General features: G+C 36.6%; 1 protein-coding gene across 1 annotated transcript in view; it reads left to right on the forward strand.

The window, feature by feature from the left end:
- Positions 1–2,655: 2,655 nt before the first annotated feature.
- The window catches only part of pot1 (protection of telomeres 1 homolog), a 51,868-nt gene continuing 27,577 nt past the window's right edge, over positions 2,656–26,946 (forward strand). The window contains exons 1-6 of the mRNA XM_053491184.1: positions 2,656–2,710; positions 16,954–17,082; positions 17,207–17,279; positions 23,284–23,384; positions 25,897–26,004; positions 26,163–26,216. Of these exons, the coding sequence (XP_053347159.1) occupies positions 16,963–17,082; positions 17,207–17,279; positions 23,284–23,384; positions 25,897–26,004; positions 26,163–26,216 (456 nt within the window). The 5' untranslated portion in view covers positions 2,656–2,710; positions 16,954–16,962. The remainder of the gene's footprint in view (positions 2,711–16,953; positions 17,083–17,206; positions 17,280–23,283; positions 23,385–25,896; positions 26,005–26,162; positions 26,217–26,946) is intronic.

Here is a 26,946-nt window from a genome sequence, read left to right on the forward strand (position 1 = left end):
AAAGCTTGTCTACTGAAAATGACTGAGATGTAGTGAAGCATTAACTTTTATTATTAACTAGCTATTTTGCATATTGGCATTAACAGATTGCAAAGTCTCTGACCTAAAAATAACACTGACCTCACATTATGGCAGATCTGGTGGCAAACACAATGTGACAGGGAAAAGAGCAGCATATTGAATGTTATGCCGAGAGAGGTGATGCAGTAACACAGTGAGTCACTGCCACTGTGTGATAAAAGGGTTACTGAGTGAGAAAAAGAGGTGAGAGATGATTTAGCAAAGCTGCCACCTTCATTTCTGTCACTAACTATTGCCAGGAAACAAATCAAAGCCCAAAGAGACATGCTGGATTATCACTTGTATTTAACACAGAGAATGTGTCATACCATCATGCTGTTGGCACCCTTTATGTAATAAAGATGTATAAAATGAACACCGGCCAAGGTCTACTTGGAAACAAAACCGTCCGATATGGCTGCTGCCTCTTAACTCCAGGGTCCCTGCTTTACAAAGCATTTAGCTTGCTGAACTGGCTATGCTAAATCTCCTTAAGATGTGTGTGTGTGTGTGTGTGTGTGTTTGTTTGTTTGTGTTTGTCACATCCAGTCCCAGGATAGGACCCTGTGCATTTACTTGTACTGCTCAACCAATAATAATATTTTTAGAAATTATATTCTTTAGGAAATACTTTATCCTGTTTAGGGTTGCCATGGATCTGGAACCTTTCCCAGGCGCACTTGGCATGGGGTGGAATAAACCCTGGATGGGATTCCATTTCCACGCAGGGCACTATGCACATGCTCATTTGCATGCATTTAGCGCAACCAGCCACATCGGTTGAAGGAAATCAGAAGACCTGGATGAAACCCAGGCAAAGACAGGAGGAACATAAAAACTCCACCTGAGCTCAGGGACACTGAAGCTGTAAGGCAGTAATGACACTTATTTCATTACCTATAATTGTCTTTTTTGTATACTTTCAGATCAGCTGCTAATTTATCCCGCTTAAACATTTGTAGGAAAATCCACAAGAAAAATGTCATTGTGTGAGACCAAACTGGAGCAGTACATGTAACCATGCCTCTTTATAATACACATAACACAACTAAACCCATTTGTTCTGCTGTGCTCCCTACAGTAATGGTCCAAAAATTACTAGAAAAATTCCTTCCATATTCACACACCAACACTATAATCTCATGCTTAATTTTTGCATTGGGTCGCAAAAATATAGTTTACACTATGTAGTTGGCTGGTCATGTGTTGCACATTCTATAATAAATTCACTCTCTTACTCATCTTCTATACCGCTTTATCCTGTATTCAGGGTCACAGGAACCTGGAGCCTATCCCAGGAGGCTTAGGGCACAAGGCGGGGTACACCCTGGACAGGGTGCCAATCCATCGCACGGCACACACACGCTACGGGCAATTTGGGAACGTCAATTAGCATAACCTGCATATCTTTGGACTGTGAGAGGAAACCAGAGTACCCGGAGGAAACCCACTAAGCATAGGAAGAACATGCACAATCCATGCACACAGAGACATAAGTTGAGCCTGGCTGGGATTCGAACCCAGACCCTGGAGGTGCAAGGCGACAGTGCTAACCACTACACCACCTATAATAAATTCATTCATAAATAAATTAATATTTTGGTTGACATTAGGAAGAAAATAATGCAAAACTCTATTCAATTCTATTTAGAAAAAAAAAAAACAGGAAAAAACATACACTTGGGTCGAAGTCATAATAAAGGTAAATGGATGCACTAGAAAAATGTCTAACTAAGAGACAACGTCAAGCAGATCAGAGAACTAGGATTGTGAAATATAATGCTCGCGAGTGGCACAATACAACTGCACAATGATCCAGAGAATAGTGAGCTAGTAAATGTTCTAACTGGAAATTAGTGATCTTGTTTAAAATGAATGAGACTTCAGTTTGTTGGTCATGTGGTTTTTAGTTTTCTGGCTGAGAATTATGGAAAAAGTAATTTGAGATTTAAACAAAGGACAAACACAAACAAAACCATCCCTCCTACCCAGATAATAATAATAATAATAATAATAATAATAATAATAATTATTATTATTATTATTATTATTATTATTATTATTATTATTATTATTGATTATTATAAAACCTAAATATAGTTTAAATTTAGTTTATAACTGGCTTGCACATAAGTCAGCCGTGGATCGAACATCGTGGGTTCCCACGGGCATAAATGATCCTTGTTAGCAATGACCCTGTCAGCAATTTACTAGTATACTAAAGCACAGACCAGCATAAAAAAAGAAATAATTAAATGAGAAGTAATGCATGCTCATGCACAAACTGATTACATATTTTAACGACTTTCTTACTTTGATGCAATGTTTTAATAATGTTAAGTTTTTTAATACAAAATGTATTTTATTTAACAGTCCCTTTTTATAGTAACTCCAAATAGTACTGTTTCCTTAATCAATTGTGTATTGATGAATAAATAAAGAGAGAAAAGATACTAGAGAGAAGCAAGACTTTTCATTCATTTCTATAGGAATGTAAGCACGTCTATGCGCATTGTGTCCGTTGTACAGTGGTGTCGCGCGCACTTTAAGAAGCCCCGCCTCCTCCGCGTGACGTTTCATTTCCTCCTCCTTTCGCGCGCACACATCAAACTCCAGCAGCGGGAGAGTTTCCTTCCCTGCAGCTGCTAATGTGAGTTACACCGTCTTGACAAGACGCGGATATAGCTTACGCTGAACAGTTATATTAATATCTACTCTAAGTTCTTCCGTTGTGTTTGTTTGGTTGAGGTAGTTGCATTTATCCGAGGTTAGCTAGCTAAGAGGGGAATGTTTTGCTAGCTTATTTCCTGTGCAACTATTTAGCAGCCTTGTGTAACGCCGTGAGTGATATCGGTAAACGTTTATGAATGTATGCAAAAATTGCAGCCACCTTTCGCTCTGTATTCGGAAAAAAACAACACACACACACACACCACACTGTATTTACACTTGCTGTACCACTATATTATGAAACACATCTACGTGGTTATCTAAACAGCCAATCATGTGACAGCAGCACAGTACAGGCAGAGTGTTAGGGTCAGTATTAAAAGCTTGATTTAACCGTGTCATGGATGTCCTTGCCACGTGGGTTGGTTTTACTATTTTACTGGATCACAACAGTTCACACAGAATTGTGGGAAAAGTCCTGAGAGTTCAGCGTCTGCAGGCTGAAACACATTATTGATGAGACCAGAGAAGAATGATGAGACGGATTTTGACTTGTTAGAAAGTCTATAGTGACTCTAATAATAACACTTTACAGTTGTGAGCAGAAAAGCATCTCAGAATGTTCAGCACATCACAGGGAATGGACTTCAGAAGTGGGTCCTAGCTCCAGTCCTGGAGGTTCCTCTGCTCTGCATATTTTGGTATTTTCTTAGCTCCTATAACACCTAATTTAACAAATTGGCTAATTAACAGACTTTACTAAATAGAAGTGGGTGTGATAGAGCAAAGAAAACCTTAAAATATTCAAGGTGTGGGTCCTCCAGGACCAGGGTTTGGAACCACTGGGCTAAAGCAGCAGAAGCCCATGTTGGATTCTAATCTTATCAGTCAAGAACAGAAATATGATGCTAACAGAGGCACACGCAGAAAGCAGAAGTCCATTAAAAAAAAAAAAAAAACCTTACCTGTACATATAACCTGGATGATATGTAGAACTTGACTTAAAAGAAGCAATGGATTAAGTTGTGCCCTTAGCAAAAGCCTATTGAGATGCCTTAGTAAACCAAAAAAAAAAAAAACAGAACTTTGGTTTAGAATGCTTATGTTTGGATAAACCTCCTGTTTCCAATTTATGGACCACCGTTGATACTGGTGACGGACTTTCATGAACATGGGCAGGAATCATTCAAATGCTGAACTTACCTAATGCTTATAGAGGTTTCTGTAATTCCAGGTTGACTTGGTTCACATTGTAACCTACAGCAAAGGCATGTTGTAATATTTGGGTTCATAGATAATTGCTTTTAAGACTTGTGTGTGGTGTGTTACATAAAAGTAATATATAATATTTTTAAAGATTCCTTCCAAGATTTTTTCCCCATATTTTTTGCTTTTGTTCAGAAAACACGATAAATGTCTAAGCGATTACATCAATGCAAGTGCATTATGAGCCAAGACAGCAACTACTGTACAATAATAAAAACACATCCCTTGATTTTCCAGTTTCATTTTGAGAAAAAAAAAAAAATATATATAGTATACAATACATAGACCAAAACTGGTTACAGCCTAAATAGCACATATAGTAGTGCATGTACAGTAGCAACTAGGGGTTGTAAGCTATTGCCTTTATATTTATTTTTATTATTATAATTATTTTAATTGTTTTTGCTACTGCAGTTGCTGCTTCCACTGTTGTTGCAGCTGTTGTTTTATTTTATTTATTTTGAATCCCCCTGCAAATAAACGTTGCAAGTTCAGGGCCTGCTGGGAATTTTAATTTACAAATTATAACAACAAATACCAATTTGCAAAGCATAACTTTATTAAACCCCTGAACTTGAAGAGTTCTTTGGCTGCATCACTTGACTTCATAATCGGTCTCCACCAGATGCTCAGTGGAGCTTTCTCACAAGCTTTCTGTCTAATATGCTTGAGTAAGCTGGAGAGCTAATTTCAAACCAACACTTTTCACAAATTAGGGAATTAATTATTATAGTTCTGGAAATATCAGATCAGATTTACTTTTGGAGGCATTTTGGGGTTATTACAATACAGAAAGCTGAAAAAAAGTTTGTTGAATGCCCTGTCAGAGTCTGGTATAAAACTGGGACACTTAGTGTACTGCTGCCTGTCAGAAAGAGGTCCTTTATCATGTATTCCTGTGAAGTGTCTCCATTTTTTTTTTTTAATAATGATGGAGAATATTCTTTTATTTTATGCAGTTAATCCACACAAAATAATAGAATATGGCTTTATATTAGAAATTAATATAGCAGTACATAATATAAGTTGAGCTAATGTAGCATTCCGCTAATGGTAGACAAACCATCGTTATCTTTGTCTTGTGAGCCTCATACTGTCTAGGTGAGTATGATATAAATAAGGAAAAATCTCTTGCTCACATCACTTCTTTGTTGCGTTCCTTGGGAATTCTGTCCTAATGCACATCTTTAGTCTTAGGCAGATGCTCTGTGAACCTGTAGGGAAAAGAACAAAAAAAAATAGCACACATCTTATTTGTATTTGTTTAGAATGTGTTATGTTGTTCTGTCTGAATTATTTATTCACATTTGGTTAAATCCCCAGTAGCAACCAACCTGGTTTTGTGTCTGAGGTAGCAGCTTAGCTTGCAATTCAGTCATGCCTGGAGTCTATGGGCACGCTGGCCTCTCTGGTTAAATCGTTGTGGTAACCATGTAATGTTAGTAGGGCAGCGTGGGTGCACTCATCTCTGCAACCACAATACCTTTTTAACACCCCTCTTAACAAATCATTTGGCTGAGGCATGAGCAGGACAGCTGCCATGATCTCGTCTCCATATCACAGAGCTCATTCAGGCATGTGATGAGACAAGCTGCTCAGCCTAAAGAGAGTCTCCTCTGACATAAACCGTTGTGACTCTGCCACAAAAATGTTAGAGCGTTGCACTCACTCCCTCAAGCTTTTTGCTGTTTTTAGCCGTGTTTATTATGTGCACTCAAATCAGAGAGTGCATCTGGGATGACATAAACTGAATAATGCAGCACAGAATGAGGAAATGGCATCATGGATATGCTAAAGACATTCTGTTTGCTTTTTCTTTGTATGATACACTGATAGATTCAGATAAATATTTAAAAAGGGGAAAAAGGGGACAAATACAATCCTTTTTGCTTTATTTATTAGCAGATATGCTGTGTTATACCAGTGTTTTGGATTAAAAAAAAAAAATATTTACCAAAAGCAATTTTAAGGCCAAAAAAAAAAAACACTCTCAAAAAATAAAACTGAGTCCCTGCCATGATGTAAAGGGTCTATCATCTAGCAGTGCAAAATCATTAAACTGTTTAATCAAAATGACAGCACATGCACTAGCTTTTAAAACACACAAAGTCATAGACATTATGCAAACTCACACACATGGAGTTTAATTATTGCACCATAATAGGCCACAAAACAGTGGACAATTTTTTTTTGTGGATGAAACCATAGATTATACAGTCTGGTCCATAAATATTTGCATGGTCCCACAGTTATTAGTACTGTTTTTCCACTTAACACCCCCAAAATAATTAACTTTTTCATGAAAATGATTGGACAAAATAATATGTTCCAGGCTTGACTGAACTTAATTATTTTTTTAATACTTCGATGCAAGTCATTGAATGCTTGGAGTCTGGATCCCACAGACATGAGCAAATGCTGAGTTTACTCCCCTGAGCTGCTTTGCCAGATTTTTACTGCTTGCTGCCTCAAGTTTTGTCTTAAGTAAACGAAAGGAATAATCTTTTGGGTTCAGCTCAGGTTCCTGATGCGACCATTTAAGACTATTTAGGGGATTTGCCTTATGCTTTTACACTACGTTTTGTCACTTTCCATCTGTACTGTGAAGCACCGTCCTAACAGTTTCACATTATTTGACTGAATCTGAGCAGAAAGTAGAAGTACTTCAATTAGCAGTCACACCATGAATAAACACCGGTGACCCAGTTCCACTGGCAGTCATTACATGCTCATGCTATAACACTGTCTCCACCATGTTTGGCCCTTCTTTCTCCATACTCTTTCCACTGTTCTAGCACAAGATAACCTTGGTTGTTGCCAGTGGTTTGCATATTGAGGTAAATTTACAGGTGTTTACAGGTGTGTCTCTTAATTGTAGACCCTGACAGTGATATACCAACCTTCTCTGGAGAGATCTTGACTTGGTTAGATGTTGTTAAGTTTTTTTTTTTTTTTGTTAAGAAAATAATTCTTCTGTTGTGTGATTTCAGGTGTGTGAAGGCAAGTGGAAGAGGAGGGGGGGAGGTGGTGTTTTAAGGCGAGAGGAGGGTGTGAGTGTGTGAAGGGGAAATTATGCGCGCGCACATAATGGCATGCTTTAACGAGACTTGCTTTTGCTTTACACGCACGTTGTACAGACACAAAATAAAATATGTTTTACGCACACACACGTGGTCACAGTATTATAGTAAATATTGCACGCATGCACGGATGTTGATTACACCAGTAAGAGACGAGCGCTAAGACCCAGCAGGGGAGATTATTACCCACAATTCCGCAGCGCAAGAGAGAGAAAAACCGTTGGCTTAGTGGTGATCACGTGACGCTCGGCGTCAAAACTAAGCACATGCGTGATACATGATACTCGGTACTCGTAAACCAAGACTTCTTTATTTTCTAAGTTAAAATTTATTAAAAATCTTTGCTCGTCTTGCGGAACACTCACAAACCGCGTTACTCGCAATCCGAGGTTTTACTGTATATAAAAATATATTTAAAAAAAGGTCAGATTTAAAATATTACTAATGTGCAGCTTGCAAATGGAAGACCAATCAAATGCAATTACAATCCATCCAAAACTATAAAATAGCAATGTACTGTAGCTCTGTGTGGGACACTGGAATTAGGAGAAAAATGAGAAACATTCGTGGTGGAAGATAAAGAGGACAGTGTAAATGGCATGATACCCGGGGATACAGTATACACTGTGAATCATGTGGGATGAAAAAACAATTAAACATAAGGTGCACATAAAGGGTAATTGTACATAAGTGGACATGCATCCAGTGACATAAAATGAAATCCAAAGACATGACAGTGCAACAGAATGTCAGGTGAAAGTAAAAGAGTGTGCAACTGGGGAAACCATGTATCACTTCTCAATGAGCAGAGAGCAATTTGGGCTTGTGGACAGGGGGACGTTATTGTGAAAAGTTTAGCTGATTGACAGCTGAGTAAAAGAAGCTGTTCCTTAAGCCCTCTTCCCACTTTTATGATTTTTGTTGCAGCTTAATACCGAGACATGCTATGGCACTAGCATGCTCTGATATCATTAGTCACAGTGGAGCAACAAAGCACTGAAGGCAAGGCTAAGGGCGAATATGCCGCCATTACAGAAAAGCAGATGATTTGGTATGATAAGGCATGGAAAATGGTGATGGCTTAAAAAAAGTTGTACATATAGTGTGCTATAAAAGGACTCGGTTTGTGAGTGTGCATATGTGTGTATACACACACACACACACACACATACGCAATATATATAGTGTGTATGTATAAATGTATTTGTCTGTCTGTATGGGTTGGAGTGAAACTCTAAGCAACTGTACATGAGCCCGGGTAGGGCAGTTCCACTTAGATGCTGCACAGCACTTGTAACAGGCTGAGATGTACAGTACAGTATACTTCTGATGTTACCACAGTAGTTGTCAGTCAGTATTTGTGTAGATAGGTGACGTTGGCTAGACAGGTGCTTGATTAAAATGGCAACGTGAAGGGACAAATAAAACTAAGGCAGGTCACTTAATCTACCTATGTGTCCCTGGAGGTATATACATAGGAGTTTCTGTGTGTGTGTGACTCTTAGTCCACAATAAGCTCCTTGGTCTGAGTGTTAAATCCGAGTTTGTCAGCACATCGCCTCACCAGGTGTTGGACCTTTTCCCTGTAGTGTTGTTGTCATGTGAAATAATGATGTTGGAGCCGTGAGCAGGTTCACAGTCATGGGTTTAAAGAATAGTGCTAATGATACAGCCCCTGTAGAACTACGGTGTTCCGGCTGGAGAAAGGTGTGTGTGTGTTTTTTTTTTTTTTTACAAAATCTAATAAACTGTAGGCTATTGGGAAAGTCATGGGAATAATTAAAGGGGGATTCTGGGATCCTGGGGTCACTGAGCTTGGAGACCAAATTGAAGGGGTTGATGGTGTTAATTGGAGATCTGAAATTGATAAATAGAATTTTAACATAAGAGTTATTATCCAAATGGTTCAGTGCAGAGTGAGGTGTCATTGTGATGACATACTTTGTTAATCTGTTTGGGCAGTAAACAACCTGACAGTGATTCAGGTTTAAGGGAAGAATAGATTTCAAATGGAAAAAGATCAGCCACTTGGAGATAATTGGGCTAAGGGTAAAAGCACAGAAGTCATGTATCAGGGCCACATCATTGTGTACATACATTTTCTTGAGAGTGGAGCAAACATCTCTGGGTGAGAGTGTCAGCAGCACGTCCCCCGATGTAAGATGTTTTTTGAGGTATAACATACATGTCTATGTTTTTTGTTTTAGTCCATTTTTATTTTGTTTTATTATTATTATAACAGCTCAAGGAGCAACATGTTTGTGCACTTTCTAAAGATTTTAGTTCTGTTTTTAAATAAAGGATTTTATCCGATTAATCGGATAAAAAATAATCGTTAGATGCAGCCCTGAACTGCTTATTTGGACTAAAAGTTCCAACTTTTTAAACATTTGATATAAACCATAACTCCGAATTAATCAATAATAAGGATTAATTGCTCAACTTTACTTTAAGGTAATGCTCTGTTTTTCCACAATTACAGTAAGCATCAAGGAGGGATGTGTAGCTAATTGAGAACTGATTATTGATGGTTCGTTGTAAATGAGGGCTTGGATGCCTTGCAACATTCACAGTGTGTCAGTTAGTTTTCCTTTATTATCTGGGTTTTGTGAGTCTTATTTTTAGGTTGGCCCGGGATGCGCTGTAGGCCGGTCTCCACAACGAAATAAGCAACATTTTGTGGGCCTCCTTATTCATCCTTGGTTTTTAATTAAGGAAAGTTTTATTTCTTTTGGAGGAAGTAACTTCATCAACATAACCACTGATGCAGTGCAGAACAAACAGCTTGTGTGGTTATAAATGTTAGTATGATTGTCCAAGGTGGCCTTAAAAGCAAACACATCTCAGTCAGTGTGCTTGATCGAGTGTTGTAGTGATGAGTCTGCTCCCTCTAGCCACACTTTTAGACTTCACTGCAAGCTTTACACGTTCAGTAAAGGGGCTGTGTTTGAGGAACAGAAACAGGGATAGCTGATAAAGGATGGGGTCATTACACTGTAGTCTTTTGTAATGTTGATGTAAACAGGAGACATTTTGATGAAACGTGGTGAGTAAAACAATAAAGACTCGTGTGCTGTTTGCAATGTGCTAACAGATAGACCAAATTATTTTTGTCATCGATGAAAAGACTATAATGATTGATGTCATAATCAGACTAGTTGTACAGAATGTCCTGGCTGCCTACAATTGGGAAATGATGGAAGTACGACCATTCAGGGCAGTGCCTTCATACAGTAGGGGCATGCTACATCTATAAATAATAGAGAGGCTTTGTCTGTACATTGGTCAGAACTTGCTCTTTAGAATATAATGAAACTTTTGCCTGATGTTAAACCCGCGCCATAAATGAAATCAAAGTTCTGAGCAGTTATGTGTTAGATTACAAACTAGAAGTTTTGACATTGTACTGTGCATGCGTCAAAATGTGGGCGCGTATTAAATCGATCGCTGGATAGAATTAATTAAAACGTTTTGCCTGAAGTTTTACCTGCACCATAAGTGCACCATTCATCTAAATGTTGAATAAAAGTGATGCTATGATCAGTTATGTGCCAAATCCTGCAACTATAACTTAACCTAATATATTTATTTAAATTAGTTAATATATTCACCACTGAAATAAAAGTGCTAAAATAGTATAAGTAAATTTTAATGTGCTGGAGTTGTTTTAAGGCAAAACATAATCTTTTATCCATTTTTCAATCTCTCATTTTAATTTCTCATTTGTGATTTACTCTCCGATTATCGCACATTGGGTGTATTTGGCTGGTGACGAAAGAAGTACAACTTATCGTAAAGAAGGCGTAAGATACTTAACCATTTTAAACAAAAAATCTATTTCTTTGTATTAGGAAGTCAGGCAGAGAGTTCTGCTGTACAGAAAGACGGGCAGACATGTATGTGGACTTCAACGAGAGATAGTAATATAACTGATTACAATAAGGCTGATCAGCTTACTGTATGTTTATCTTTAACCTTTTAACTATTTCTTCAAACTCTTTTCTCAGGTATTTCAGCTAGTGCTTTAATATGACTAAAAAACATTACTTTTAAAAAAAAAGTATTTTGATTGATATGATCCAACCCTTTGAATCCATTCCTCAAATGACATCACATCTTAGGCAGAATAAAAACTTTGTGGAGTTCAAACATTTAATAATACATTTAAATGCCATAAAAGTCTGGCTGCTGCCATCAGTGTGAGAGCCAAGAAAAAGAAAACTAAAGACAGAGGACGGATAGTCTTATCTAGATTAACTGTGTGTCAAAATATACAAGTTTGATTTATTATTATTATTAGCTACTATCACTGTTTATATACACACACACACACACACACACACGCACACTAACTTGCTGCTGTTCCTAGGGCGTTTTCACATTAGGGCCCTGAGTTTGCCTGGGCACGGTACAAATCATTTGTTCCTAATGTAAAAATTCTCTTTTTATTTCATTCTTTATAGCTTGCTGCAGTTATATTGCCTACAACGACACTACACTATCGGCTGTCAGACTGACCTGCCACTCTCTCTTGAGTAAAATTATGCAGATTGGGACGCAGCTTTGGAGCTGTCAGGTTAATCCGTTGTGTGAAGAAGCGTGCAGTCTGAGCCACGTTACTTAATGTTCTTCAGAGAACCCTGCAATAGCTTTTCTTTTTTATGGTGGGGTTTTTTATTGCGTAATAACAAATTGGGTTTTTGCTAATGAGGTTTTCTTGAGCTTGTGTGTGGGTTGTGCTTTGCTCTTCTCCTCTGCATGGATTAATGGCAGGTCACGTTTAAGGAAATTATGACAGTGGTAGTACAAGAGTGGACTAAACTACTTCCTGTGTCTTTTGTTTAAATTGTGATGACACAATTGGAGTTGGGAAAATCAGTATTCAGTATAATCAGAATTTGTGTGCAGGTTATTAAACTTTTATTTGTAGTTGCCCAGAGGATAACATTCAACAGCCAGATGTAACAAAATAATGTAGTCCTTTAAACCTCTTTGCAGCCCAGAATTTGTTTTAGGTTTGTAGCGTAGTCAAAGCTAAATGCACTACATGATCGAGCATTATAGCAAATGCTGTACAATTGTTATTCATTCTCAGTGCTGCTGCTGATAAAATAATGATTTTGCCTAGGTGGATTAATTATCAACTAAAATGCGCAGCTAGCTGAAGCACAAGCTTTGTTTTTTTTTTTTTTTCTTTTTTCTTCTTCTTGTTTTTCTTTTCTCTAAGAATGATCGTGACAATGCTAGGTTGAATCTTGAACGAGGTAAAAGGCAGAGGGCAAATTTTGTTGTGTACATTTTAACTCGCAGATCTTTGTTCCAGATGTTACTCTTATCCCATATATATATATATATATGTGTGTGTGTGTTATGCAGTTTATCAGCTTGTCTTTTAACCAATTAACAGATGTTGGTGACTGTAGAGTTTCAGAGTGTGTTGTGTCATCACCTTGCATGGTGCTAAATATAGTCCTGTATTTGAAAATTCTAGCCAAAAAAAAAAAACCACACTGCTCATATAGAACGCACATCACACCTTTTTATAATTTTATCTTTTAATATTTTATCTCTGCTGCCCTTCCAAGCCAGACTGCACTTCAGTTGAACATTCCTGTGCTTACTTATTATTTTTAGATGTGCAATTTGTAATAATGTTGAATCTGCTCTGTTGCTTATGCTAATTGATCTTTGTTTGGTGTGAAGATGTCCAATTGGGAATTCATTATGCTTATTATGTCTAGATCTTTTTTTTTTAAACTGTGCGTTCTGAACAATAATGTCTAATTCACACGGAGCTGGTCTGTTTTCTTTTGTGCTTCGTTCTGAAGGCTTCAATTACTAGCTGGCGAGAGGGACAGAGGAATATTCATAGGCTCAGCCATTTCAGTTAATTCAGCTAACAATGTGTAACGGGCTCCTCTCAGAGAAAATAACAGAGAAAAGGGTGTTATATAAACTGTTGAAATGTGCCCGACCTTGTAATTACCTGTTATTTCTTTTCTCGGATTGTTAGGAATAGGATCTAATGGCTTGTTTTTCACAGATAAACAGTAGGAGCTTTTTGTTTCAAGTCTTTTCATGTGAACCTAGTTGGAATCCTCAAAATCTGTGATTTGACACTTTGAAATCCTCAAGTGTTCCTTGTAAAGATTACATAAAATTATCATAAAAAAAATTTTAAAACACAAAGCTCCGCCAAGTATGAATAAATCGGTTCATAATCTAAAAATTCACCTAATATTAGTCTCCGTTTATGAGCTCTTCCTATGAACACGACCCAGAAACCGCCATCAAAAGCTGCCGCTATCAGCTGAACAAAGGCAAAGGCATAAGAGAGTCGCCGAGCATAAGTTTTGCTCAGTCCACGATCGTAAATCGCACACATTTTAAAAGTTGAGTGACATCCAATCCAATAGAGTGCTACACCTTTTGAACAATAACACAGGGTTTTACTTCTCTAAATCTTTCCATTAAACCTGAGACCAAGAAACAAAAAAAAAGAGAGAGACTCCCTTGAGGAGAATTACTCAGTTTTACTATGAAGGGGGAGTCACCTTCCTCACACTAAGCTCCTCCCCACCCCTCTTTATCTCCACCATTCATTTATTCATTTACGTCAGCATGTCTCCCTAAGAAAGGTGCAGGAACAAGATGTGTAAAAATAAAGTGTTTACTCTTTCCTGTGCAGTTTATGTTTAGTGTTGTATCATTTTTGTATTATTTAGGCTTTTCATACTTTGTTTAATATTTTGATATAAACAAAATAAATCAAAAGTTAAATATAGTTCATAGTGACTGAGAACGAATTAATTATATTTACTTGTATTCGTATGGAATAATTGAATTGAGGTTGTACTGTATATCATAAAAAAATTACCTTAAAAAAAACACATTACTTTATCTCAAAATTTAACAGATGGCACAGTCGTATAAGCGTGCAATTAAATTTCATGCAAATGAAGTTGCGGGCACATCTTCTAATAATAGAAATTTGAACCGGTCTAGACCAGAATTAGCTGGTTTTCAGTTGATCGGCAAATCTGTCAGAGATTTAAATGATTCTGTGCCGAGCTCAGGAGCTTCCTGTAGTGTTGCAACAGTAGTGTTGCGTCATCGAAAATAGCTCTGATATGACTTTGTCTACAAACTCTATGGGGGAATTGGTTTCAAACCCAATTATTCCACGCGATTGTACATGTCAACACCATGAGTGCAAATTATTTGCATGCATCAGGGCCCCCATGTGCTCATAGTCAAGTTGCGTTTTGAGACTTTGGAGGCATTTGAGCAGGTAAAAAATTGTTTGTTTATTATCCAAACAGATAGTGCACACTGTTTGCACATTTCATCCTGTGTGGTAGGAGTAAATTATTTAAGATTAAGAAAAAAGAATTATGGCGGAGGACAGAGATGCATGCTGCTCAGCAACAATGTAGCTTTTTGCTTTAATTTGAAATAAAGTTTTTTTAAGGTTTAAAATGGTGACAAAATTGGGGAAAAAAGTAATATTGTATCAGGATATTTATATAATCATGATGCTTATAGAATCGCAATGTTTAATTGAATCGTCACAGAGGATTGGCTCCAGGTCCACCCGTAACCCTTTACATGATAAGTGGTATAGAAAATGAATGATTGAATAAAATCAATTGTCATTGTTTATAATTGATTGTTTAAAATGCACACGCAATCAACTTCTATTAATAATATAATCACACCGTTAGAGTTGTACTGATTTATGACGACGATCTGGACGACACTGGCCCTCCAGGGGTAGAGTTGATGATGCCTGATGATATTGAATGTCTACACTTTTATGTCTAATATAATGATGTCTGAAGGAATTTTAAGCTTCGGCTTAAACCCCCATTACGTTTTTTTTTGTTTTTTTTTGTTCGCGTACCAGGAGTAACATCGCTGATTTTGTTTCCAGCTTTAGGACTTTCATCAGTGATGGATAGATATTATTTATATTACTGTCTCGGACCTTGCTCAAACTTTAATGTCAGAGGTCATGTCTTAACCCAAGTTGTCTCTTTTTGTGTTTTCTGTTTTTCATTATTATCTGTAAATCTCTTAAGAATTTAAAGCCCCTGGTGCGTTAGTGGTGTTATCTGTACAGATGACAGATGGTAAAATGCAGAATATAAGGTCTATTTACACAGACCAGGAGATAAAATAAAAAAGTGAGGGATTTCTTTTCTAGAATTCCCAGTGTTAAACCGCTTAAGGATGGGAAGATCGAGATGCAGTTGTGTCCTTTATGATCAAATAGAGTTTTGTTTATGTTTGAGGTGATCGTCCTTTCAGTGAGACAGCTCTGATTATCATGTCAGGAGAATTTGCGGAAACAATGTGATTTTCGACAGGGCAGTGAATTATCGGGTTCAAAGGGAACTTGTTGGGAAGTTTGTGTGTGTGTGTGTGGTCTCTGACCATGCGTTAAATGTTTTGACCATGCTCTTTTACTGTTTTTTTAAACTCCTAGCTAAATGTGCATTAATTATGCTATGCAGAATGTACAGTGCTATTATTTAAACCATGAAGCAACGTGAGTGAGTTGTGAGAGGCTGAGAGCTGTGAAGCTGGTAGGCAGGATTGCAATTCATTTCAAGGCTCAAGTCTAACGTTCTCAGCTTTTTTTTTTTCTTGTCGAGGTATTATTTTTTTTTGTGGTGAAAAAGCATGTTTACACATGCGTGCACACAAACTAGAGCTTTACCGTATATATTTTTTTATATCACCACTACATTGATCCTGATATCATAAAAGCTTGCAATATGCTAATGAGCTCCCTACTAAGATGTAATATAGTTTGCTTTCAAAGTGTTTTGAGGATGTCCTGATATTATTATTATTATTATTATTATATAAATAATAATAATAATAATAATAATAGTATTATTATTATTATTATTATTATTTTTTTTTTATTTTTTATTTTTATCATTATTATTAGTAGTAGTAGTATTACGTACCTTGCATGATTAGTATCCAGGCCACTTTCTGAGGCTTTCCTGAAGTGTGTTTAGTCTTGGGTATCAAGGTCGTTTCACAAAGAAACTTTCTTTACAAGGATTTCATTATAACCAGCGTTCATGTTCACTTTCGCAATCACAAGCCACAAATTACAGCAATCACAGAGTGATTGATGTTTTGGCAATCTTTTAAAATTTCACCTACATTGTGTATTCAACCACGGAAGTAAAGCAAATCGTGCAATCCAGAGACCTGATTAAATTGTCCGTTATAATGACAGCTGCTGTCAGATTGAAACCTTTTTTCATATGCCACAATTTGCTTTGTTGTATTTTTCTATAAATAAAACAATTATATAATAAGGAAAGTAAAAGAAACCTGCTAGAGCCTGGTGGCTTAATCTGTTTGAGTTCTACAGTTATACAGGGGTTATTATAGGTGATGTTTTGAGACCTATACACTGTGAGTATTGCTAAGAGGATGTCTAAATAAAACATTCACATCAACTATTTGTCATCAGCACTTAGTGTATATAAAAGCTTTCTAATAAACTTTGGGATATGGGTGGCTGGGTGGCTCTCAATAACTGAAGCCTAGCAGCAGAATCAATGAAAATGATGACAAGCTGCTATTCGGCTTTCATCGGGTTCCACATTACTGTGTTGTCTTTGCTAAAATTTCTAAGGTACAGTTAAAAAAATAAAAGTCTCATTCACTCTTAGCCCAGAATCTGTTGCTAAAATTGCTACATGCTATTTTTGCCCATATTGTACAGCTGTAGTATAAGTGCTTTTATTTTAAATCAGTCATTAATATAAGTTGTTGATGTCACCTCTAGGAGGACAGTGTCTCTGCTTACAAGTAATTTTTTTTTTCTGTTTTATTGTCCTCATTACAGATAAGAGCAATGCCTGTCCATCAAGTGAAATGTGCTTCTGAGCTGGACAGTAGTGTCCCTCCACACTTCCAGCAGATCAGCATATCAGACCTCACGCTTGCATCTGACTGTATGCAAAGGGCTATTAAGGTTATAAATTGTGATCTTTTTTTCTTTAAAGAAAATAAAAGACATTAGAAAACCTTAGCTGCATGTCTTAGCTGCATGACTGCACTTTTTTTTTTTCATTTTTTTTTTTTTTTTTTTTTAATAGGGTGAAGTGGTTCAGAAGGGCCCTGTGGTGTCTCACAGACAGACCGACCACCTGCTAAAGGCTGTTATCCAAGGTGAGCATCTGATCAAAATGCCCAATAAGGCTGTTTTAATGCAGGCTGCTGTGAAGCGGGTAGTTATATTGGAACTGTGGCCTTGATGCCGAGGTTATAGAAGGCACTAGCAGGTTTATGATAGACAGCACAAATCATTGGTATTCTCGCAGAGAAAATGGGGTTTGAAAGCTAAAGGAAATCAAGAAGTGATGCTCAGAGGCAGAGCAGCAGATTGTTGCGAGTGTAATAATGATGTTAAACAAAGCAGTGTATACGGGTTGCTCGGCCTCCCATTCGTATTGTTTTGGCTGAATTTGGTTTAAGAGGATTGGAACATAACCCAGGGTTGCAGAGTTCTTGATGTAGTGAAATTTCCATTTGCTTCAAGTTCAAATTCTCACTGATGACTCACTCACCAATTTTGAGACAATAGGAACAATATGCAGACCTGTTAAAATACTCTAACAGAGTACGCCCCCCCTCCAGTAAGGGCGAGTCTGTATATAATGCATCCTCTGCTTTTTCTGTTATAAACTGCAAAACACGTTTGTGCAGACAAAAAGTAACTTCTATTTATTTTCCGATCATAAGAGCTTGGTGTGTCCTGTAAAAGCAACATCTAAGCAGTAAATATCAGTCTTGACCATGTACGGCACAGGGCCCATCTTTGTAATGGCAGTAGAGCTGCACGATTCTTGACAAAATGTGAATCATGATTTTTCTCCATTGGAATGGAGATCACGACTCCCTTACACAATTATCTTTTGTTTTGTTTTTTCTTCCAACAAAAAACATTGATTGCATAAAAAAAAAGTGTTGTCTGCACTGAATTTTCAACTCTCTTGTATTGAAATAAGTCACCTTTCGCTATTTAATGTAAATAAAGTGAAAAATTGTTAAACAAAAATAGAATATTAACAATAATATATAAAAATAATTAATAAGTAGCACTTGTGAGTTTTCCACATTCCAACAACTACAGAACTTCATTGCGTGTGTTAGTTTATAATAATAATAATAATAATAATAATTATTATTATAATTATTATTATAATTATTATTATTATAATTATTATTATAATTATTATTATTGTTGTTGTTGTTAGATTTACCTAATAAAGTAATGCTGGGTAGTTTAAGTACATAGTTTACAGTGCAGAATTTATTGTTGTCAAAGGGTTTATTGCTCAATCTTAAACAGTAGACTTCTCTGTAGTTTTCACTCTGTTCTCAGAGTCTCTGTGCATCAGCTCCAATCTGTAAAGATCGCGGGCCCAGCAGAACCTCACACAACATCTGGCGGTCAATTGCGGTGGCTCACGGTACACAGCATTGCGTCTCACCGCGAGTCAAACTGCGTAGGTGTTTGACACACCTAAACGTGTTGAGCGGACACATAAAGCATTAAAAGGATTAAATCAGAAACAGGTTGTCAATGTTAAAAAAAACAAACAAAAAAAAAAACAACTTATGATTGGCTGGATTTCAGTGAGCAGAGTGTTGTGATATTGAGCGCGAGAAGGATGTACAGTTTTAAGCACAACGCAAGTGTGAATTTGATGGAGTGAGTGAGCATTTAAGCGAACAAAAATAAAATCAGGGAGTTTTTGGCATGAAAGTAACAGCATACTACCCCAACTCCTGATTACTGGTTATTATGTTTAGCTCCACCTCCTTGAAACCCGTAAATGAGAAAGAGAGATAAGGAGTGATTGAGTTGTACAACAATCATTTGCTTTTGCCCTGATTGGTAATTTAATGGTGTTTTGTGTTACACTGACTGCAACCAGTGACCTTGACTGCTGTAGCAATCCGGAATTGTTGGCAAGTAAGTAAGTGAACTTGTAAATGCAGCGTGATCTGAATGCAGAGAAATGTGGTTTGCTGCGGCATCCAGCAAAAAGTATTTCAACACAACATTTGGCTCAATCCAATCAATCGTCGGCTCAAAGCATACTTAGAGAATCTCCTGAGATAAATGAACATCAATAACTTTCAGACTCATTGGAGACTTTGACTAAGGGTCAATTTAAACAACTTAAAATAAATCATTACTATATCCTACAGTAGATGCATATACAATATTCCATATACAATATTCCAGGCATTGCAGGAATAGCAGGAACAATAAAAGAAGTAAAAAAAATCATGAACTGGACAAATTATTGAGAATTGTACAAAAAAAAGCCAATGCTGAAAATCTGTAAGATCCCAACATGTTAGCTGGAGTACATGTTAAGACATCACCACATCCAGTGTTAAACTACTGAAAAGGAGTAATCGGTACCAGAGAACTAGATAATGTTGATAAAGAACAAATAAAAAATTATCTGAAGACTCGAGGAGTAATAAATGTAAAAAGAATAATAATCAAAAGTGAAGAACGAGTAATTAAAACAAATACATACATCACATTTAATAAACCAAAAATCCCAAAAAGAATTCTGATTGAGTATCTAAGTGTTTCAGTGGATCTCTTTGTACCCAATTCTCTTAGGTCTTTAAAATACGGACAAGGATCGAATAGCTGCAATAATAAACACATCAGTTGTAATTGTGATGAAGAATGCCATGACGAGGAGAGTTGTAAAAAAACATCCCAATGTCGCAGTTGCTCAACTGCATCAAAACAATATCCCATGTGGATCAAAGAAAATGCATAAGATAAGACGTTCAAAAAGGGTCAATTACCCCGAAACAAGGGAAATAGTGGCTGTTGCTCCCATTTTTGCTTTGAACAAAACTTTTGCTTGAGTGATCAAAAAAAACTAAGTATTGATTGCTAGACAGATCACCTCGATGCATAAAGATAAACTTCAAACTATTAACCATAATAATCCTTTCCCAAGGACAAAGAATACAGTAGTCCAGAGTGGATCTCCTTCTAATGACATTTGTTTTGATCAGAGTTCAACAACCGAGAACGAAAAAGCTAATTTAAAAAAGTATTACTTTATCAAATCATGATACTTTAAAGACAAGACAAATTAAAGATGCAGAAATTACAAACAGTAAACATCCTAGTAGAAGCCCATCTCCTAAAGGCGTCTAACTGCAACCATTAATCAGATTGCTGTATGCCTTCAGGAGACACTGTACCATCTAGGGATGCACCGAAATGAAAATTCTGGGCCGAAAACGAAACCGAAATTTTTGGATGCACTTGGCCGAAAACCGATACCGAAACCGAAAATGGCTTCATTAAAAAAACATGTTTAAAATATTTTCTTTTTGTTTGTATTAAAAAAATGTTGCATATTGCAACTTTGCTGTCCTCATCTGAAACTTTGAAGTGCTTCCAAACCGCCAACATAGTCCGTGTTTGATGCGTAATGACAGCGCGAACGAGACGGGAGGATGGGAGAGGCGTGGCGACAATTTCGGCTTTTATTTTCGGCGCTTTCTTACGTTTCGGCCGAAACAGATAATGCTATTTCGGCTGAAAATTTTCGGCGGCCGAAATTTCGGTGCATCCCTAGTACCATCAGATAGCGCTTTTACTTTAAAAAAATTGGTTGCTTTTAATACTTTTGGCCCCAATAAAAATAGAGCTTCTGGTGGAACAACCATTTTAATTAGAAATCTTAACAGCAATCTACAGGTAACAGCAGTATGACTGACACTGCAGAAAATCATTACCTTTGGGTTAGTAATCACACCAATATAAAAGGTAAGAAGATTAAATATTTTATTGATAACCATACCTTATGTATTTTAAATGATTGATAAAATACATATCTACACCAAGTACATGGAACATACTCTGCAATTGACTTGACAATTTGTCAGTCTGACCTTTTTTAGATTTATTATGAAAAGTTCATCATGATTAATGTGAAAGTGACCATTTCCTAATTATTCAAGGAAGAGAAGAAGTAAAAGTACAAAGATGGCAAATAAAAAAAAATCAAACTGGTATCATTTTTTTTTATCTCTTCAATGCTATGAAAGAGTTGCTGGATTTTCAGAAGACAGCCCAGATGCTATGCAGAACTTAACAGAAATTCTTATATCTGTAAGTCCAAAAGTCTGTATGTGGAAACTAATGAACCCTCCTTGAAAAACAGATGATTTAAGTAAGTTAAGGCACTACAATATACAATCAAACTTATAACAAATAAGATAAATCTAGCTGTTTGTACAAATCAGCATTTATTAATCTACTGTATGAAGAGAAACCAAACCGTATCCGTCCACTTCACATATTAAAACACATTTAAAGAACCTGAAAATTATCTTGAACATCTTACACATTTTTGCATAATCGCTCCTTGGGATCTGAAAAGGCCTAAAATCTATCTGGATCTAGGAAAAATCAGAAGTCCAAAACCCATTTGAACCAATCACCAGCAATTTCTGGAACGAAGATAAAAATTTCCACAGCATAACCCCAGTATACACGGAAGGATCAAAATAAGGAAATAAAGCGGCAGCAGCTTTTGCAACAAATCTACTGCATCAGGGTTTAGGCATCTCAGACAAACAATTAAATTTTTACTGATGAAGCAAATGCTCTGCTTATGGCTTTGAAATTCATTGAATCCACATCACAAAAGGAATTGAATAGCATGCACTATGTAATGCAGCACTAGTTAGTTTTGGGCAACATGGCACATGCAGCCATGACTTTACTCCTCTGATTTGTTCATTTCATACCTTTAGGGAGCTTTCGCACCTACATGCTTTAGTCAATTTAAATCCTACTATAGATATAAGTTTTGTTTTGTCTTGTGTGAACACAGTATCATAACATATAATTTCGGTGCATATCAAAACAAATGCACAAAAAGGTGGTCCGAATCTTGATCCGATTCATCTGGCAAACTGTGGTGCTATCCTCCTGAAAACGTATTGAACCAAAACAGGACCAGTGTGCATACCTGATGGATCTTTGGTAATATCTTCAGCTGATGAGCATGTTCAGCAGGATTAATGAACACCACCTCCTTGCCCTCTTGATATGCGCCTTCGGCAACTCCAACGCATCTTTGTTTTCCAGTGCTAGCCTTCCCTTCATTTTCAAATTCAAGTGATTAATGCTAGCAATGTAATGAACAATCACCAGGGCAGCAAAAAAACAGTGTGGGTTAACCTCTATTGTGAAATTAGCTCCCGCAGCAGACACATCTGACCAATAAGTGGTTTAAAGTGATGTATTTTGGTACGCTTGGATTTTTCTCTGTGTAAAGAAACCAAACCAAGAGGATAACGTTTAAACACTCAGGAGATTCGGACCAGAGTAAAGATGTGTGAAAGTACTTTTAGTCCTTATTCGTATAACAACTGGGATTTTCAATAGCACATAATAATAAACATTGAGTAGAATAAAAGTCTTTTTGCTTACTAGCAATTCAGGATTGATCACTGGTCCTTCACTTACAGTTTAGTTTTTATTTCTGTTTCTCCTTCCTTTTTCCCCTGTACAATCTCAGCCTTCAAGTGCATGAAGGAGGTAATATAGTGCAACTCTTTTATGCAAGGGTTACTTGAGTACAAATGATGCAGAATCAGCTTCCGTCCTTGAATGGAATTACAAACAAATTGAGAAATTGAGGTCTCAATTTCATCACAATTTTTTTATGCAGTCTTAACCCAAGTACTAGGTTCGGGTAAAGTGTTCTGTGCACGTTTCGTATCTCCGTCTGTGAGTAGAAAAAATTGTTAAAATTATAACAGTAAACAATACACACATACGAACACAAAGTACGCACAACAGCCTGCAATGCTGTGATGGGCCATACAGATAGGGGAGTCCTGTACAAGATTCCAGTGAACTGTTCAAAGCTGTGAGTCCATAGCAATATCGACAAATTAACCGGCTACCTGTTTCACTACAGAGTGAAAAAGAAGTAAAGAAACAAACAAAGCTAGGAAAAGAAAAGGAGGAGAGGGGTTGGGAGGAGAGATACTGTATTCGAGTGATTGAATCAAATTTTTTAGATCTTTTAAACTTAATGCTTGTAATGTAAAATATGTACGTTTTTAACCATTCTTTCTTTCGAATCTTTTTTTTTTCCCTCAGGAAAAGACACTCAGAGTTCAGACACGACACAACAGACGTCAATCAATGTAATTTTTTTCGGTACATTGGCAAAGGATTTTTCCCAGACTGTCTGTCAAGGGGTAAGTCTCTAGTTTATAACATTAGCACTACTTTTTAAGAAACCTATGGTGGTGTTCATGAGTCTCCTGCTGGAATGATCCCTAAGCTTGACTTGGTTAAATTTAATACCATTAGTAAAGAAACGGCTCTGTAGGAATAATATTAGACCATAATACGATTTTGCTTAATACTTTTACCCAACAGTTCCACTCTTCAGATGTATTAATAATGTATATTTTTTTCACGTTGGTTATAAACGTTGATTGTAAAATAAGTTATTATATTAGAACTTTGAACACTTCATTGTTCATTAAGGCCTTTGATTAAATCCTGTCGTCAGCATCAAGTCACAAATAAATGGTTTGCTTAAGTAAAATTTGTATGAATATGATAAGAAAAGTACGAGAGTAGCACAATGCAGATTTTGCTGCATTAAAAATATAACGCAACACAATCATCATAGTTTGAATTGCCTTCCTGCTGTCTGTGTGACAGAAAAATCCTCTCTGAGAGACATGTCTTTAATCTGAGTCTTGCTGCTTTGCTCTATGAAATGTTTTTTTTTTTTGTTTGTTTTTTTTTGCCCTCTGGATCCTGTCCTCCTATCCCCTCAAGCCCTCATGACTGCCTTATCTCTCGTTTTGTTCATTAGTCCAAGAGCTGCTTTTTCATTAGAAGCCCTCCACTGTGGTTTATCCACACTGTTATTGTTAGTGTTATGCTGAGCGTGACTCGCTGGCTTCTTGTTTGTGGAGTGGGCTAAGCTCCCAGATAGCCTCTGGAAGGAGCACTTCTTTTGTAATGTGAGCTGATGCTAAAATCCTGTACGTGATTACAGTAGACTCATGGCGGCTTTTATAAAGGCGGCATGCTCCGCTTTGTCAGTTTCCTTTTTCTGCATTTACGAAGAAGGATTAAACTTCCATAAAGGACGCATCTACTTCAAATGCTTTTGTGTTTAATTTGGGGAAAGAAACACAGTGCTTCAGGATTTTATGGATGCAGACGTTGAATACAGCAATATATAAATGCTCAGGTGTGATTACTGTGGCTATAACAAAGAAGCTAGTCAACTGAAGCCTTAGTAGAAGGCATTACTGCAGATGTTTTATGTGCAGAAAGATTGATGAATAAAGTATGAACTTTGTCAGACAGATTTACAAATAATCAGTCAAAATTTTAAAACACAACAATTTGATTAAAAATAAAACACACTGATAAGAAAGTGCAATGATTTGACACTTTTATTCCAGCCAAGCAGGTTACACCTTTACTTGTTCGATCAGATATTTAAAGCACAAGTATTCTGTCAAGAAACTTATTTAATACAAATAAATAATTTGTAGCCAATGAAATTTAATAACTTGTTAACTTATATATTGTTATATTGATACAAACTGAAGCATACCTGATGAGTATATTATCATGTAGGACTTGATTGTACCCTCAACAAAAAGTCAACAGGTCCCTGGTTGACATTTTGTCTACGAGATGGTTAAAGATCTTGAAGATCTTGAAGATTACAGAGCTTAAAGATCCAGCATCTTAATTTTCTTTATCCATGTTTATCTGCGAAGTACCAGCAAACATTTGTGCTACACTACATTTTATGCGAGTTCCCAAAAAAGTTTGTTAATGATGCATGCTCTCAAATTAAATACATTTAGTAAGAGTCAACCAGACTCTGTCTCGGCCAATGCGTGTAGTGCAGCAGGTGTTAAAATTCAGAAATAGTAATGTGAGCTATAATTACAACATTGGGGTGCATCAGACCAACATGAGACATGTTACGTGTAAAGTGCTGCTAAAATCAAAACTGGTGTTTCAGATGTTTTTGTCCCTGTCCCTTAGTGTTTTGGTCCTGGATACAGTAATGTATCTGGGTTAGTTCAGTGGTAAAGTTTGTAACTTCTTTAGACTAGATAAGAACCTTCTTTATACATCAACATTTCTCCATCAGTGAGATAAATATTAATAAAAGTTCATATTTGTTGTTCTTTATATTTAGCTAGCTGGCTAACCTACTGTCATTGTTTAATCAAATATGGTTGCGTAAGTAGCTCACAGTTCAGCATGTGACGTCTCACTCTGACTTCACGTTTTAGAAGGAAATGCATCAACATACAGAATCAAGTCCCTGCTAAAATCAATATTGTGAGGACGTAAACATTTCTGTGTACAGATGTAAAACTTGTGTTTTTTTAATTAAACATGTACAGGTTTGAATAAATCACTTACTTTTGGTTTTTCAACAACAGTAACAAATTTTTCTGGAATGAAATCCTGCAGGCTTCTCACTTTATTATAAAAAAAATTTAAAGACCACAGAAATGTTTAAGACCTCACAATATAGGGGGACACGATTCTGTATGTTTATGTATTTTGTTCTGCTTTAGTAGCTTTAAGCAGGCCCACAAATCCAGGCATCACTGGATTCCCTGAGCTCATCAACCTCCCCATTCTTAAGATAAGTTAACTAGCATTGTGCTGTTTTTGATTATCTTTTGCCTTTCCCAATGCATATTGCTCCAGGACATTGTCTTATTGTCTGGCTTCAGCATCAGCAAGTCACCCACTGAACAGACTGACAGATTGCATCCATGTCTTTTGGAGATGAGTAGCATTGATTCCCATGTGTATGTAAGTATCTAATGTTAACAGTGGCAGGCATTTTTGTTTACAATCCACAATTTTTGAGTCCCTTGTCTTTTTTTTTTTTTAAACACAAATAAGAAATAACAGTGCCTTTGTGGTTTGTAGTATTTGCATTTGATTGATTTCATGTGGTGTATTCACAGGTGTGCTCATCTAATGTCTTTGTCTCCAGTGGACCTGCTGTTGTCAGCTCAGAGGTATTGTGCTTGCTTGCATACTCTATGTGCCTAAGTGCACTAGTTAAACTGATTGTACATTTTAAGGATTACATCTGGCTAATACAATTGCAAATGTGCCTTTTTTTTTTTTACATTTCTTGGCAAAGAACAAGTTGGCTGCATAAAGAGCAACTAGTCTGAGAAGACAGACGCTTTCCCGTGTGTGCCATTATTTCTTTTATATGAACCAGATTGCAGTTTCTTAATAGGCAGATGACTAATCCCATTTGCATCCTTTCCAAGCATTTTTGTGTGCTTTATGTGCTCCTGATGGAGCATTTTATCTAAAATCCATGATTGTAAATGCTTTCTTTTCAATATAGAAGTTTAAATATTTTGCCTCAAATTTTTTATGCATTTTGTAGTAACAGAGGTAAAGTTACTTTTTATCTTAACCTTTATTGTACTAGATAAAATATATTAACGCTAATACTTACAGAATTAGATTTTGGAGCGTTGTTATTTGTGTTTATACAGTACATGGTTATATAAGGCTACACTTATTATTACAAGCAGATCTTGCTCAAAGTCCATAAATATTGATTGCAAAATGTTTGTTTAAATGATGACTGTGATCATCAGCTATTGCTGGGAGCATTGCACCCAACTACAAGTATGCTGATGTTCTCAAGAAAACTCAGCGATGTCTAGTCCTTGCTAAAAAACGAGTTGGTTTCTTGTGCTTGTTTAAATAACATAAATTGTTTTG

This window comes from Clarias gariepinus, chromosome 2, assembly GCF_024256425.1.
Source record: "Clarias gariepinus isolate MV-2021 ecotype Netherlands chromosome 2, CGAR_prim_01v2, whole genome shotgun sequence".
NCBI lineage: Eukaryota > Metazoa > Chordata > Actinopteri > Siluriformes > Clariidae > Clarias > Clarias gariepinus.